At 29.1% G+C, this 15,683-nt stretch overlaps 1 protein-coding gene and 1 pseudogene across 1 annotated transcript; both read left to right on the top strand.

The window, feature by feature from the left end:
• The window catches only part of LOC107647949, a 4,074-nt pseudogene extending 3,474 nt beyond the window's left edge, over positions 1-600 (top strand).
• LOC107645613 lies at positions 7,500-11,930 on the top strand. The gene is made up of 4 exons (XM_016349682.2): positions 7,500-7,712; positions 7,815-7,916; positions 8,510-9,268; positions 9,938-11,930. The coding sequence occupies exons 3-4, from the start codon at positions 8,534-8,536 to the stop codon at positions 11,606-11,608; spliced, it is 2,406 nt and encodes an 801-aa protein (XP_016205168.1). The 5' UTR covers positions 7,500-7,712; positions 7,815-7,916; positions 8,510-8,533; the 3' UTR covers positions 11,609-11,930.

Genomic DNA, 15,683 nt, shown 5'->3' with positions numbered 1-15,683 from the left:
TTTCGTCGCGTGCACCCCAAGGAACTCAATGTGTTCAGGTGTGTTGTGAGGTATGGATACACGGATGTGCGCAACGAGGAAGAGCCTTTTGAGAAGCTTTTGGTTGAAAGATTGAAGCAGTTCATAGTTGATGAGTTCTGGAAGTCCCAAAATGGTGATGATCAAGAAGAAGTGAAAGTACAAGAGGAAATTGAGAAAGAAATAGAGAGAGTTGAAAAGGCATCACAAGATGGTGTTGTTCACTTGATTGGTGAGAATGAAATTGTTGCTTGCAAAGGAGCCAACATTGGAAAGAGGATTTTGATTGATTATGCCTACAACTTCTTGAAGAAAAACTTGAGGCAGAGTGAAAAATTATTTGATATTCCACACAAACGCATGGTTAAAGTGGGCATGACTTATGAACTTTGAAGGCATTAACAACATAGTTATGTTTTTCTTTTTTCTTTTTTGGTTAGAGAACATAGTTATGTTAAAATTAGATAAATCTAAGCTCATAGCCCATAAGGCACTTCTAAATTAGTAAAAAACAATTTTATATGATGAGTAAATATTATTTTGGGTCAATACTTGATCAGTAATAATTTACATTCATATTTACAGATGCTTGCACACAAAAAATATATACTTTGCATATATATTTACCAAAAATTTACACGCATAAATCAATACGATTTACATCATATTTTTCAGAATTTATATAAATAAATTAATAAAATTTATTTATTAAAAATAATTTAATATTTATACTAACTAAATAATAGCCAAAATTACTAAAAACGGTTGGTCACTAGAGTTTTTGATTTGTAAATTCTATCTTTCCTTTCTCATAAGATCCTTGTACCTTCTATGGAAAAAACAATAAAACAGAAGTTTTGGGCTTTCTTTCTCTTTATAGTTTTTCTTTTAAAAACTAATTGTTGGTCTAAATGAGCTGAATATCCCTAATTCCATATTGAATTAGGTGCAAAGATGGGCCCAAAGTTTCAAACCACCACAAATATTCATAACCGCTTGCATATCAATAGATAGTATTTGCCTTAGGAGTGGAAAAGCAATAAATGTTTTTCTTTTCTTTTTTTTATTGGAATGAAGCCTCCGAGCAGATCCGACTTGTACGTGGGAGAAAATGGGGGGTGGTATCTGTAAACACATTCTGATGTCTAAGTTAGTAATGGTGTAAGCAGGTCTAGAGAGTAGAGAATATTGGGACTTAGTGATATTTGAGGGGTGTCAGTGTATTTATAGTGGTAAATCAATAACCACCGTTGAAGTAGTTCTACCTTTTAAGGGGAGTTATCTTAGGAAAGTTGGGATATGGCTCCTGGAAGTGGGTTGAGAGATTTTAGGGGCAATTACTTATTTGAATGAGTGTTATTGCCAGCTAATCTTTATCCCCGACTTCTTTAGAGCAAGACGTAGTAAGAACCGACCTCTTGAGAGAAGGTCGGTTTAGAGCGAAGATCAATCTTTTAGATTGGACCCCTCATTTATTTCTGGACCTTAGCATTAAACCAGGGTATGAATAAGACCTATAGTTGAACCTTTATTATTTTTCCCCCCAGAAATTATATCTTCAGAAAAAATTAAAAGGTTGAGTTAAGATTTGTCCAAATCTCCTTTGCATTCAATTATGATTGTCATTCATGGCTATCTCTAACATGATACAACAGCGTTACTGTTTTAAGATATATATAAACTAATTTTATATAGTCGTCAATCGTCATTGAATAATATCATAGGCTTAGACGAACGTCTTTTTATGAAAAAATCAATTAAATATAACATTTTTCAGGAAAAACAAAAAAATAAGAGAAAATAAGGACAAAAGAAGGGGACAATGCAAGAGAAGGAAAAATGCAATTGGCAGTTGACCGAACTTAAAAAGAAAAATTGAATGCAATGGGTCTAAGTAGAATAGAATATTACCGAACCAAGGCAATACAAATATCCAACTCCACATGCCATACATTTACAAACTTTTTATTAAACACATTGTATATTTATTAGGAAAATGATATTGTTATCCCCCTATTTTTATAATATTATTCTACACATAATCACGTCTAATTGTTTTGTATTGTATATTTGTATAAATTTATAAAAATAATGAAATTATCAAAATATAAATGATAATATTTATTATTTATTTATTATATAATAAAAAATAAATATATTTAACTTTTAAATTAAATATATATCAATAATATAAGCTGAGTTTGGTAAAGCTTTTTCAAGAGGTGCTTGTGCTTTTTAAAAGCACAAGCACTTTATTTTGCGTTTGGTAAATTAAAAAGTCCAAGTGCTTGTGCTTACGGCTTTTAAAAGTTAGGGGTGCTTTTGAAAGCACTTAGGAGGGAGCTTTTCAAAGCTGGCTTATGCTTACCAAATTTTTTTCATTTTCCCGCACATATTTCCCGCTATTATATTGCCATTAAAATTCTCGTATATTTCTAACTTCTCATCCTAACCTTGACAAATTCTAACACAATCTTCATATATTTTTTAGTTTTCAACCTAATCTTCACAAATTTCAATACAAATACATCTCTATCACATATTAGGTATGAACTTCTATCTATTTATGTTATTTTTTTGTGTGTTAATTTTGTATTTTTTCAGTAGATCTATTATGTTTGTTTTTCTCTGTTCTTTGAAACGGGAAGAGGTTGATCTGGTTTATGAAAACCAATCATAAAATTTTCTTTGCATGAACATTAGTCAAAATTATAATAACAACATGTATATTACATATGTAAAATAAATTATAGTGATTTAGGTAATTTAGTATTTTTAGTAATAATGTTTAGGATAAAATAAATTTTTATGATACTTATATAAAATTTTAAAGTTAAAAAATAAAAAAATTTATTTATTATATTTATGTTTATTATGAATTTTTTATTTTAACATTATTTTATTTTAAAATATTATATAAATTTTTAAAAAATTTGAAAAAAGTAATTATTTTTTGTTATAAACATGTTTATTATAATTTTTTCAACTTTTAAAAGCTGTTTTACCAAACACAATTGTGGTGCTTGTACTTATTAAAAGTCATTTTTAATTTGATTTTACCAAACGCAAGTGCTGCAGCTTTTAAAAAGCTATCTTTTAAAAGACAGCTTTCATAAGCTACTTTTAAAAAGCAAAAACTTTACCAAACCCAGCCTTAGTTTTACTTCTTTTTTTTATCACTGTTGCCGTCGCCTTTTTTCTTCTTTCTATTCATTTTTTTTATTGTCATCATCATAATTATGGTCATTATTTTTCTTATATATATATCCAATAACGATATTAAACATAAAAATTTTGATACAAAACACATAAATTTTAGTATACAACACAAAAAAAATTAATACAAATTTTTTTTTATGTTATATCAAATAAATTTTTGTATTATGTATAAAAATTTATATATATATATATATATAAAAGTTTATGTGCTATTACAAAAACTTTTTGACTTGTTTAAAATTTTTTTGTTGGACTTGTATCAATCTAAAAAACGTTTGTACATATAGTATTATAGTAATTTTTTATTCTCTAAAACTTTTTGAAAATCATTTCAGTTAAATTGGCCTTTTGTCATTTTTAAAGAAGATTAATTTATTCTGTAATGATAGTTTTTTATTTAATTAACTTACAATAAAATTTATTATAAATTTATTTGTTCAATAAGTATATAAAAAATTTAATTAAAAGTAATAAAAAGGCCAATATTATCCGATTTGAAATTTGTGAATTAGCAATTTAAGTATCTACTAAAAAAACTAATATCACACTAAAGTGAATATTCCAAAAATAATTTTTGAATGGTTATCCTCTTTAGCAATTTAAGAAAAAAAAAAAAAGAGCTTGGGAAACCGTTCAATTGGCAAGTGGTGTGTGCTGAGAGCATCGAAGGTTTGCAGATATTGGGTTTCATGGATCCACACGAACAAACCAAGAGACGTCAAAAATGTAACCTAGCACGTTGAATTTTAATTTCTCATCAAAGTATCGCGAATTTGACTATCATTTGAAGGAAAACATAAAACATAATCTGAGATTAGTTTAGATATAATCATCATCTGAGAGGATTAGAATTTTCTACACCTTCGCTTAGCTAGTCATCAGCGAAATTATTTAATAAAATGTAGTAAGAGCTATTAATAATACACAAAGTATTTAGGTTTAGGTTTATGATACTCGCCAATGATTTTAATTTTATTTTATTTTAAATTTTACAAATTGTCATATAAATATTTTAATCACATTTTTTTAAAAATTAAAAATTTAAACATAAAATAATTTATTTATAAACTATTTTTAATATAAATATTTATTATTTAAATTATTTTTTTAAAAAGAGTTTAATTAAATTATTTACTTAAATTGAACCTTAATAGTTTTTTTTTGGTGACTAAACCTTAATAGTTAATATGATAAAGAAAACTCAATCATAAAGAAATAGGAAGGGATTTATTTATGAACCTCGGGACTACCTCAACCGATACCTTCTACTTGTGACCCATGTGCTCATGTACATATTTGTCCAATTTTTAATATAATAAGTACAAAATTGCCATTTGAACAAAAAATTTGGATGTCCCATATCCCAATAAATTGTAGAAAAAAAAAACTTGGTAATAATTCATTAAAGTTGATAAGTTAAGTTTCTGAAAAAAAAAAACTTAAAAGAAATTAAATTTTTTTATACTATTTGATGAAAAGATCTCCTATTTTTAAATAATATAATAGTCTTTGTCTGTTTTATACAAAAAAAGAGTTTAAATTGTTTTGTGTTCTTTATTTCTATATCCAAAGAGAAATGAAAGATTGGAGTACTTAGATGTTAGATTGGTTTCGACTCAAGAAGCTATTGACAACGCATGAGATGGTAAAGAAGAAATTGTCTTAATTAATTTTGCATTAATTGCTATTTTATATATTGACAATAATATAAATAATAAAAAGTGAATGAATGAATAGATATATTTTTTTTAATTAATATACAAATAACTTATATTATATTATCTAATTAAAAATTAGTGTTCTTTTGCAAATACATATTATATTACATATATATAAAAAATCAACAATTATATTAGAGTAAACTATTAAAAATATATTCGAATAATTTTGTCGCTGATAAAAATGTACTTAAATTTTGTTATCGATAAAAATATTTTCAAATGATTTAAAAATATGACGAAAATATCAAAAATTAAATATGTATTTCTCAAAAAATACTTTAGTGATTGAATTTTAATGTGATTTTTACAAGCATGATTAGAAAAATGAGATATTATTATTCTTAAAATTTAGTATTTTTTGCTAAATATATATTTTTTGTGATTTTTTTAAAATATTATTAGTTGTTGACAAAAAAAATAAAAAAACATATATTTAACAAAAAATACCAAATTTTAAAAATAAAAATATTTCAGTTTTTTAATCATGTTTGCAAAAAATACATTAAAATTAATTTCTAAAGTATTTTTCGAAAATAAATATTTGATATTAGATATTTTTGTCACATTTTTAAATTATTTGAGAATATTTTTATTGATAAAAAAATTTAAATGTATTTTTATTAACAACAAAATTATTCGAATGTATTTTTGTTGGTTTATCCTAAAAATAATAATCTATCTATGCACAGAATGATTCCTGCTTCTCCAAATCCACCAGATGGTCGAAAAGAAAAGAAAAACATCTTCATTCCTTGTACCTCTATAGAGCCAATCACGTAAATCCGAGTTATCTGAATATAGACCTAAAAGGTTCCAGACCTCCTTGGCACTAGGACACTTCTGAAGACAATGAAGAATGGATTCAAAACCATTCTGACACTGATGGCAAGTGTTAGATAAAGCTAAGCCACCACCCAAACGAAACTCTGCCGTAGGAATAGAGTTATGAAGACTGAGCCAAATCAAGACCTTGTACTTCTCAGGAATATGCAGTCGCCATACCCACAACCAATTATCACGCTCATTTCAGTCAAACTTTCTTTTGGCTAGCCAACTATATCCACTCCAAGTTGAGTAGAGTCTAGAAGGGGTAGTGTTTGAATCCTACCTTAATTCTACCCGCGGGTTGAAAATTTTATTAAAACTCTATCTTACCCTACCTGCGGGTTGAGAATCTCTCAACCCTAACCCTACTCACACCCTAAAATTCTAAATCCTACTTTACCCTATCATACCCGCAGAAATATCAAATTTTTTTAAAATAAATATAAAATTCAATCATTTCGAATTTTATACATATTAATAACATAAAAAATAAAAAACTAATGCTCTAAATTACTAAATTAACTAACTAGTTTTAGTGGTTATTCACTTATTATAAGTTATAATCGTACCCTACCCTACCCGCAGCGGGTCGAATAACCTACCCTATCCGAATGGGTTGGATCGAATTAGATACTCGCGAATAGAGTATGAATTGCTAGCCCTACACACGATTCCGTTCTTTTTCTTAAAAAATTTCCTTAAGGAAGCTTTTCAAATTAATTTGTCCCAAGTTTTTCTATATGATAAAAAAACGTTTAAATATTAATATTGCAAACAGTTTGACTGCAAAGTTTTAAAATTAAAATTTGAAATTGAATACTACAGTAAATGACTAAATCTTTTTTAATTAAATATGCATGAAGTGATATGAAATTTAATTAAAGAAACATATATTATAGCCTAATAACAAGCTACACATTTTGGATCAAAGTAAAATTTCTAGTATTTGCTAAAATTCAATTTTTAACCAATAATCAGCCAATAAAAAATAAAAAAATAAGAAACTAAACTGTAAAATTCAAATGGTTAATTCTCAATCTTTTTCTTTAATATTAATCCAAGTTGATTTGGACTAATTTTTTTGGTTATAAAAAAATTTTGGTGTAATACTCAGTTATTGAATTTTGTAACTTTTTTTTTTAATTTTGAGGCGGCATAATACGTCTAATATGCAAAAAATATATTATTCGGTCCTAAAATTTTAAAGAATACCACAAAATTAAAAAATTGAGTTTTACTCCAAAGTTTTACACTGATATTCTATGAAGCACAAACACTTCACTAAATTGTCATGTCTGCATGTCGGACACATTTTGGACGCTACATTCATCGACACTCATTCGATACGCGTGTTTGCTGTATCCAACCATGTCTTAATAAATAGTAAAAAATTCTTCTCCGGACACACTTGGACACACCTAAATACCATCACGTGTCAGCGTGTCCAATCTTATTCTTAACATATATTTTTGAAATAAATTTAGATATAGTATATATTATTATTTATTAAAATAAAAAATATTTTATAAAATTTTAAAATTCGCATATCGACGTATTCCATATAGTGTCGTGTCCCGTGTCATACATCATAGCTCATATCTAAAATAATAAACGGTTGATTTTTTTTTTCAAAATTTGATATATTTTTTTTTAAAATATACAAGTAATTTATATATATATTTGCTAAAGTACCCACTATAAAACCTTTTGCTTTGTCTCTAGTTTTAACATCGTAGAGAATTTCCTTCATTTATTCTTTTGATTACTTGTTTTCTTGGTCCTCTCACTCTCTCTCTCTCTTTCTTTCTTTCTTTCTTTCGTTCTCTCTCTCTTTCTCTCTCTCTCTCTCTAGTTACGGAACACAAGTTTGCTGTCATGAAAGTTGAACTGTGTTTGTGACATAGTAATCAGTAGCACATACCATACGAGGTAATCTATCAACAACCTTAAACCACGTCCTTCCATCTCTCATATTTATATATGTCTCTGCTGTTTTTTTATTTTTAATGTGTTTTGTGTTATTCTTTTCAGTTCCCACCAGAACACAACACAACACAAGTTGACAATCGAGGTTTCTAAGAAGACCCATTTTCCCAGGTCGATTTTTCACACGTGGGCCCTATCCCCTTCAAGGTTACATTTCATCTCTTATTTCCAATCATTATTACTTTACATTAACATTATTAACATGCATATAATCTTATTATTAAAGCGGTTATTTATTATTTTGATGGGTTTGCCTCTTAATTATGATAACAACCTCATTGTGATTGCTTCTCTCTATCATTCCCACTTGCCTTGTATCATTAATTGTCTATTTAATTCAAGCTTATTAGTTTTGTTGTAGTTGCTTTGATTTTGTAATTTTTTAAATATGTTTAAGTCTTTTTAATCACTATTATTTTTATAACGTGGAGGGATGATCTGGGTTTGTTGTAATTGGATGTGGATATGAAGTGTCCGTTTTTGCGTGGTTTGATTTTGTGAATGTCCTTTTCACTTGAGTTGTTTTCTGTGAACTGATTCACATTACTTTTCTCTTTTCTATTTCCCTTTTATTCCTTATTCTAGCAGTTTTTCTGCTGTAATATATATGCATAGTTAAATATACTTGAATTTCTCATAAAATTTTGAAGTTTGGTGTTTTAATCACTTGATTTATGATGAAATTGCTATCATGTTGTTGTGTTAAGGGAATGATTTTTGAACATTCAAAATTCTTGCAGTGTTAGATTTCACTTTATTAGCAGATGGATTATCTATGCTGTGATGACAACAAAGAAGGCACTGAGATGAAATCTTCTGATGCTTCTGATGATATATTTGGAGATCCAGAAGATCATCCTCATGTTGGAGAGGAGCACCAAGCTGAAATTCCTGCATTCATCGCCGTGCCGTATCGCTCTCAGCTCACAAAGAAGACAATAGATTCAGAAACCAGAGTCAATAGGCCAGAGTCTTTCTCACTAGGATTACCTATTCCTCTGATGTGGTCACATTGCAAGTTAGAAAACAGTAATTGGGAGGCTTTAGAATCTATCACAAGCAAAGAGGGACAAATGATTTCGGAGAATGAATGTCCTAAGCTTAAAGTGGAATTTCAGACTATGTTTTCTAATTTTCAAATTCAATCCTCTGCAAAATCTGTTGAGTCAAGAGGAAAGTATCTTCTCCCTGGTTTGTTGGCTGCTCAATCTTGGACGAACACGGAATATGACAGTTTTCTTCTTGGCCTCTATATATTTGGAAAGAATCTCAGTCTTGTAAAGAGATTTGTTGGGACCAAAAACATGGGAGACATATTGTCTTTCTATTATGGCAAGTTTTATAGGTCTAAAGGGTATCGCCGATGGTCAGAGTGCCGGAAGTTGAGAAATAGGCGATGTATATACGGCCAGAAAATATTCACTGGATGGAGGCAACAAGAATTGCTGTCAAGAATGTTTTCCCATGTTGCAGGAGAATGCCAAACTTTGTTGATTGAGGTATGTCTAGTCTTTGACATACTTTAATGTATGCAAGTTCTTATAATTCTATCCACCTTGTTAAGTAAGTAATGTTCTTGTGAGATTAAATCATTGTATAGATTACATAGATTCTTGACATTGATATTGAAAGTTTTGATCTCATTTTATCAGTAATGAATATTGTTGAATGAAATCCCTCTTTGTCTGTGTTGCTGATGCCATATACTATTTCCATTAGAGGTTAAATATTAACCATCAACAAGCTTGGGGTATTGTGTTCATGCTAGGAAATAATTGGGAAAAAGATACTCCAACTTGACTTAAAGTAGTTGCAATTAATGGCATAGATTAGAAATAAGCACTGATTTTCCATGAAAAATCTTATATTCAATTAGCAGTGTTATACAGCAGAAATTTTCATAGCTAGTTTAATTATCAAGGCTGTAATTATAAATGGAAGTGATTATTGATAACAAATATAGTTTAATTAGCCTTCTATATGATAACAAATACTTTGATTAAGTTCTTAAAAGAAATATTTGTGGTTTCAATCATGAACCTTTTCCTTTCACATCTTTTGTGGATATAGGTGTATTAGCTTTTCAACAAGGAAAATATTTCACTATAATGAACTGCAATTGTATTTTGTACCTTAACAAACTCTTGACAAATATTTGCTTACTGCAGATTTCAAGGAAATTTCTGGAGGGAAAGATGCCATTTGAAGAATATGTATTTGATTTAAAGGATGCTGTTGGCATTGAAGTGTTCATAGCTGCAGTAGGCATTGGTAAAGGGAAGCAAGATCTCACTGGCACTGCCAACGAGCCGACAAAGACTACAAACGTGTTCTCTATTCGTGCCGAAATGCCAGTTGGCAAAGCTTGCTCCTCTCTTACATCAGCTGACATAATCAAGTTTCTCACAGGAAATTTCAGGTTGAGCAAAGCTCGGTCCAATGATCTCTTCTGGGAAGCTGTTTGGCCGCGCCTTTTGGCGAAAGGGTGGCATTCTGAGCAGCCTAAGGATCAATTTGTCACCAGTTCAAAACCTTCCTTGGTTTTTCTTATACCCGGTGTTAAGAAATTTTCTAGAAGGAAACTGGTAAAAGGCAACCACTACTTCGATTCGATAAGTGATGTTTTGAATAAAGTAGCACTGGAGCCGGGGCTTATTGAGAATGAAATTCAAGCAACTGAGGGAAACTTGGATGAGGGAAACAAACAGTTTCGTTACCTTCAACCGCTAAGTTCAAAGTGCAAGCAAGATCATGGGAAATTTACAGTTGTTGATACAAGCATTGTTGTTGATTCGCATCAATGCAAAGTGAGGCAGCTAAGAAGCTTACCTTTTCAAACTATGAGCATATCTGACATCTCAAGCAGTTCCATTGAATCTGAGCAAGATACTTCTGAAGAAGAAGTTGAACAAGGTAGTCCTCCAAATCATGTTGAACAAGCTGATTCTTCAAACCATGTGGATGATCAGGTTGAACAGGCTAATTCTTCAAAGCCTGTTGGAGAATTCTCTGCTACAGATATGAGCATAGATGCATTAGATTTATCTCTTACACTCGATGAGCGCAACACCACCACCTTAGAAGTAGAAAATCATAGATTTCATTCAGAGCAGCATGATGGAAACCATCCAAGGGAGATCAATGAGCATGAATTCATTCAAAATGCAGCATCTGATTGCTCAAATTGCTTTCCTAATGTCATGAAAATACAGAAGTTTGATTTGAATGAACCTGTTTCGCCATCAACTTTGCACGAAGCATCCGAGGGCGTGGTTTTGTCTATGGATTCAGACATCTTTTCTCACCCTTGTGAAGGCAGTGCCACTCAGCAGGATCCGGTTGTACAAGTTTCTGAAGAAAAATCTAAAACCATGATGTTGATTGACTTGAATTTTCCTCAAGTTTCACCAGAGTTTGGAATTGACATGGACATGGACATGGACATGGAAAGGGATGTTCCATCCTCTAATGTCATGGAGCAAAATCACAATCCATGTGAAAATACATCGTTGTCCTCTCCATCCGACACGGCGCAGCTCAATGCCATACAGGAGTCTCCTGATCATCATGATAAGGCGCAGCAATCCGGCATTGTAAGCCGTCGGACGAGCACTAGAAACCGACCATTGACCACAAAAGCATTGGAAGCTCTTGAGTACAGATTTCTCAACTCAAAGAGGAAGAGAAAGAGCACAGAATCTTCAGAGAGTAATTCTTCAAAGTCAAGATATATAGGTGCAAGTAATGGAACAATAGTTAGTGGTAATTGTGACAATGGCATTGTGAATTCCATGGCTGATACAAGAGCAGAGGAAGAGAATGTTATGGCATTAATCTGAAGCAGGGAGAATCACTATACTATGGGAAAAAAGATGGGATACAGTTTTATTGTTTCAAGTGTATCCATAATACACAAGAACATCAATGCTATCAGTATATGTTCAGTTGTTCACAGATCACTTACCTTTCTTTTTTTCTTGAGAATTTGACCTGATGATAATAGAATAAGATAGCATATGGATAAAAGTTTTAATAATGAGTTACCCAAGTTTAGTGAGAAGAGAAAATCATTCTCTCTAATGGGAATCATAATACTGTTGAGGCACTGTAAAGTGTAAAAAAACTGTTAAGTCGTAGTTTCTATTTCATGTCAAATTGATAGGAATGTTAATTATTTTATTAGAACACAATTGTAGCTTTATAGAAACAGTCTCTTTTATTATCAATTACCAATATTTGGTTGGTTCAAATGATTTTTTTTTCAAACCCTCTCTGAGTTTTACTCCATAATGATCTAATTCATCTCAGAATAAGTTAGAACGAAAGTAACCAGCTTATACTGGTCAAGTAGTTAGCTCATTTATCCGTTTAAACAAGTGTCGGAAGTTTGAATCTTATCATGTACACTAAAGTGATACAACAATTCATTGACCAGTGACATTAAAAAAAATGGAATCCAGATCCACAATAAATTAGACCGATTTGGGAAACTTAAAAAAAAGTTTGGACAAAAGAATTTGAAAATATTGGTGGCTTATAAAAATAAAAAAAATAAAAAGAAATTCCATACTACCAAATGTTGTTGCTCTTGTTATAGCAACTTATGAGTAAGAAGAGAATAATTAATAGGTGTTAGCTACTTCAAATAAATGATACATTCATATAATTGTAGCAAGTGAGAAAGAACCTTTTAGAGGTAATTGGAAAGAAACGGTTAGTTTTGTACATATCCCTAAGGATAAATTGCTTTGATTAGAAGAAGTAATCTCTTATTTGAAAAGAAATAATGAATAACTATTTGACTTGCAAATCAAGCAACATTCCATTTGACAGGTTATGGAGCAATATTCTTTATTAGTGTTCCCCATTCTGTCTTTTCATTTTTCTTGGTCTTAGTCCCCACTATGCCAAATTTCTTTTATTCCAACAAAACTATTGCATACCAAGGTCTTATTATTATGACTCCATTGATTTAGTCCAATTTAGTGAAGATCTCACAAAAGAGTGGCTTTTCCCCAAGGACTTGAATCTGAATTTTTTTTTTTCTTAAAAAGTTACAATATCTATCGTCTTAACCAAATTTATAGCTTATTATGCGGAAATCCTCCGATATTGTACGTTTATTTTAAGGAAAATACTTTCATAAAGATGCATAAAACATCTTTTTTTAAAGGTATTTTTTAATAATTAAAATTTAATATATATAATCACTTAAATTATGTTATTTTTGTCAAAATTAGGTCAGATAAATTAATTCAACTGAAAATAGTGATTCAAATTTTGAATCAGTTTAAATTAATATTATTTTTTATAAAAAATGACTACAATATCTCTATTATATAAAATGACTAAAATACTCTTATTATATATATTAATTTTGAGAATCCTAAATTCTAGTCATTTTCTTCTCTGTTTATAAACTCGTTTTATATATAATTACATAGGAATAAATGTTGTTATTTCTTTTTTTTTAATAAATTTATTTAAATATGCAATAAAAAATATGATGTATAAAATAGTATTATAAAAAATAAAAGTGACTTACCCGAATTAAATATGCTTTATAAATTCGTGGAATAGATTTATTATTTATATAAGCCCAAGCTGGATGGTGGCTGGACATTATTGACGACGCGCCTTTTAATTGACATGGTCCCTTCAAGGCTTAGGTAAATACTAAATACCAAATAGGGAAATGCTATTTGTACATTAAAATTAGTCACTAAAATTAGTCACTAATGTATTTATGTATAAATATATATGTGGTTTAATTTATTTTCAATATGTATTTATATTGCAACATGTATTTTATATTGATAGTTGACTTTGGTGGCTAATTTTAATGTACACATAGCATAACCCTACTAAATAATATGAGAACGAGGGGACACCCAAAAAAAAATACAAAAACATTTGATAACAAAAAAATTAGGTAAAAATAGTCGGAATTAATTAAGTTGGGTTGATTTAGTAATTAGTTCGCTAGTCTATTTAAATAAGTATTGTGATTTGAATTCGAATTTCGCCTTGTGTATATAGTAACCTATTGGCCAACAACAAACTCTTAAATGAAACTCCAATTCGCAACGAATTATTCTTTGCCTAATCGAACTGAGGGATACCGTGAAAAAAAAATTAGAATTTATTTTATTTAATATTTATTAATTATTGCTAAAAATAATAAATGCTAAATAAAATAAATTTGGGATTTTTTTCTCTCCTTAACATTAATATGAATACAAGTTGTTGTATTAAAAAATGTAAATAATATTTTTATCATTTTTAATATATACTTCTCTTGTGAATTGTGAAAAGATTGTTAAAAGTTTAATTTTAAGATATTGATTTATATAAAATCTTTACAAGTTTTTAATTATAATCCTCCATTATTTGTATATGGGAAAGTATGAGGAGACAATGGAATACTTGTACAATGTGTACAATGGAGGTTTCTGGAGTATTAGAGATATAATCATTAGTGTTATATTTTCTCATCAGCTGAAGCTTTTGGGATGAGTGGTATCATGATATGATATTATGATATGGTATTAAAGCGCTAGATCCGAAAGGTCAAGAGTTTGATCCTTGGTGAACCCCAAAATCAATTTAATCTTTTGAGAAGATGTTTATTATCCCTAGTACTCGGATGGTTATTCTAGATAGTATAGAGGATGTTTATTTTATAACTCAATAACTCATTGTACAAATAGTTCATTGTCTCCCCAGCAGGATCCTTTGTATATATACCTCTTTGAATATGAGTTTATAATATTTATATGTCGTTAACAAAATCTATTTCATTTGATATTTAATTAAGTATCGTCGGGTATATTTTTATTTCTAGATAATGTGCGTATCTGTTACCTATCTGTCTACGCAGTTGCATCTAGTTAAACACATAATATAAGTTTGTTTTAGATGGATAGGTTATAGAACTTTAATTCCTTAAATATTAATGAGCTTAATTCACTATATCTAGGTGGTAATTAATAAGCACCACTAGGTGTATAAAAATATGTTATACTAATAACGTACCCTAGATTTACACTTCATCACTATATTTTAATTTGTTTGGGTTATTTATACTCTAGTTCATCACTGAACAAATATTATTCTAAGAGTAATACAAGAAAATAATAATATAAAATTATTTAATTTAATTTAATATTTATAATTTTATATATGTAATATTATGCATTTATTTCAACAATAATTAATGAATACAAACAAAAGAAAAAAAAAAGACAAATTATGTCACTACTCTCAAACATTTTCGTTTTTTTTTTAAGTTAAGAGTGAAATTCAAATTCACAACTTTTAAATAAAAATAGAAAAATTATATCATTTAAATTATAATTCGTTAGCTTATCTAACGGTGTTAGATAAAGGAATTACTGTAATCAGTTTTCCAACACTAAAAAATTCCATTTACTAAATACTAACAAAATTATAGCTTTATAAAATTTTTTAATAATTAATAACCCAATCAAAGCATGTCCATATCAATAACAATAGTTTTATGCATATATAACCTATCCTTGTTAGTTCGTTGTTAAATAACATAAACAAACCGTCTAATCTAGGTTGTTCCCTTTGTTGGATTTATCTATAAGGATCCTTTATCTATGTCAGTTAGCGACCATTACACCAAAATTAATAATTAATTATATGAAGAATTCGAAACAATAATTCCATGGCATGTAATCATGTAAAAATTGGGCTTACCATAATGTAATGAATAAATGCGAGATATTTATAAGATATATAAAGAATGTTTGCAAGCTTTTGTCCTTACTTATTTGTTGTAAGCAAGCTAGGTTCATCAAATATATCGATCTTTATGTCGATGATTTCTACCAGGTCTTTTTCGTCGTTTTATTAATATTTGTTTGACAATAAAAGAGTATATATAGT

Source organism: Arachis ipaensis, chromosome B06 (genome assembly GCF_000816755.2).
Source record: "Arachis ipaensis cultivar K30076 chromosome B06, Araip1.1, whole genome shotgun sequence".
Lineage (NCBI taxonomy): Eukaryota > Viridiplantae > Streptophyta > Magnoliopsida > Fabales > Fabaceae > Arachis > Arachis ipaensis.
The sequence above is the reverse complement of the archived record's forward strand: the minus strand, read 5'-3'. Positions and strand labels throughout refer to the sequence as shown.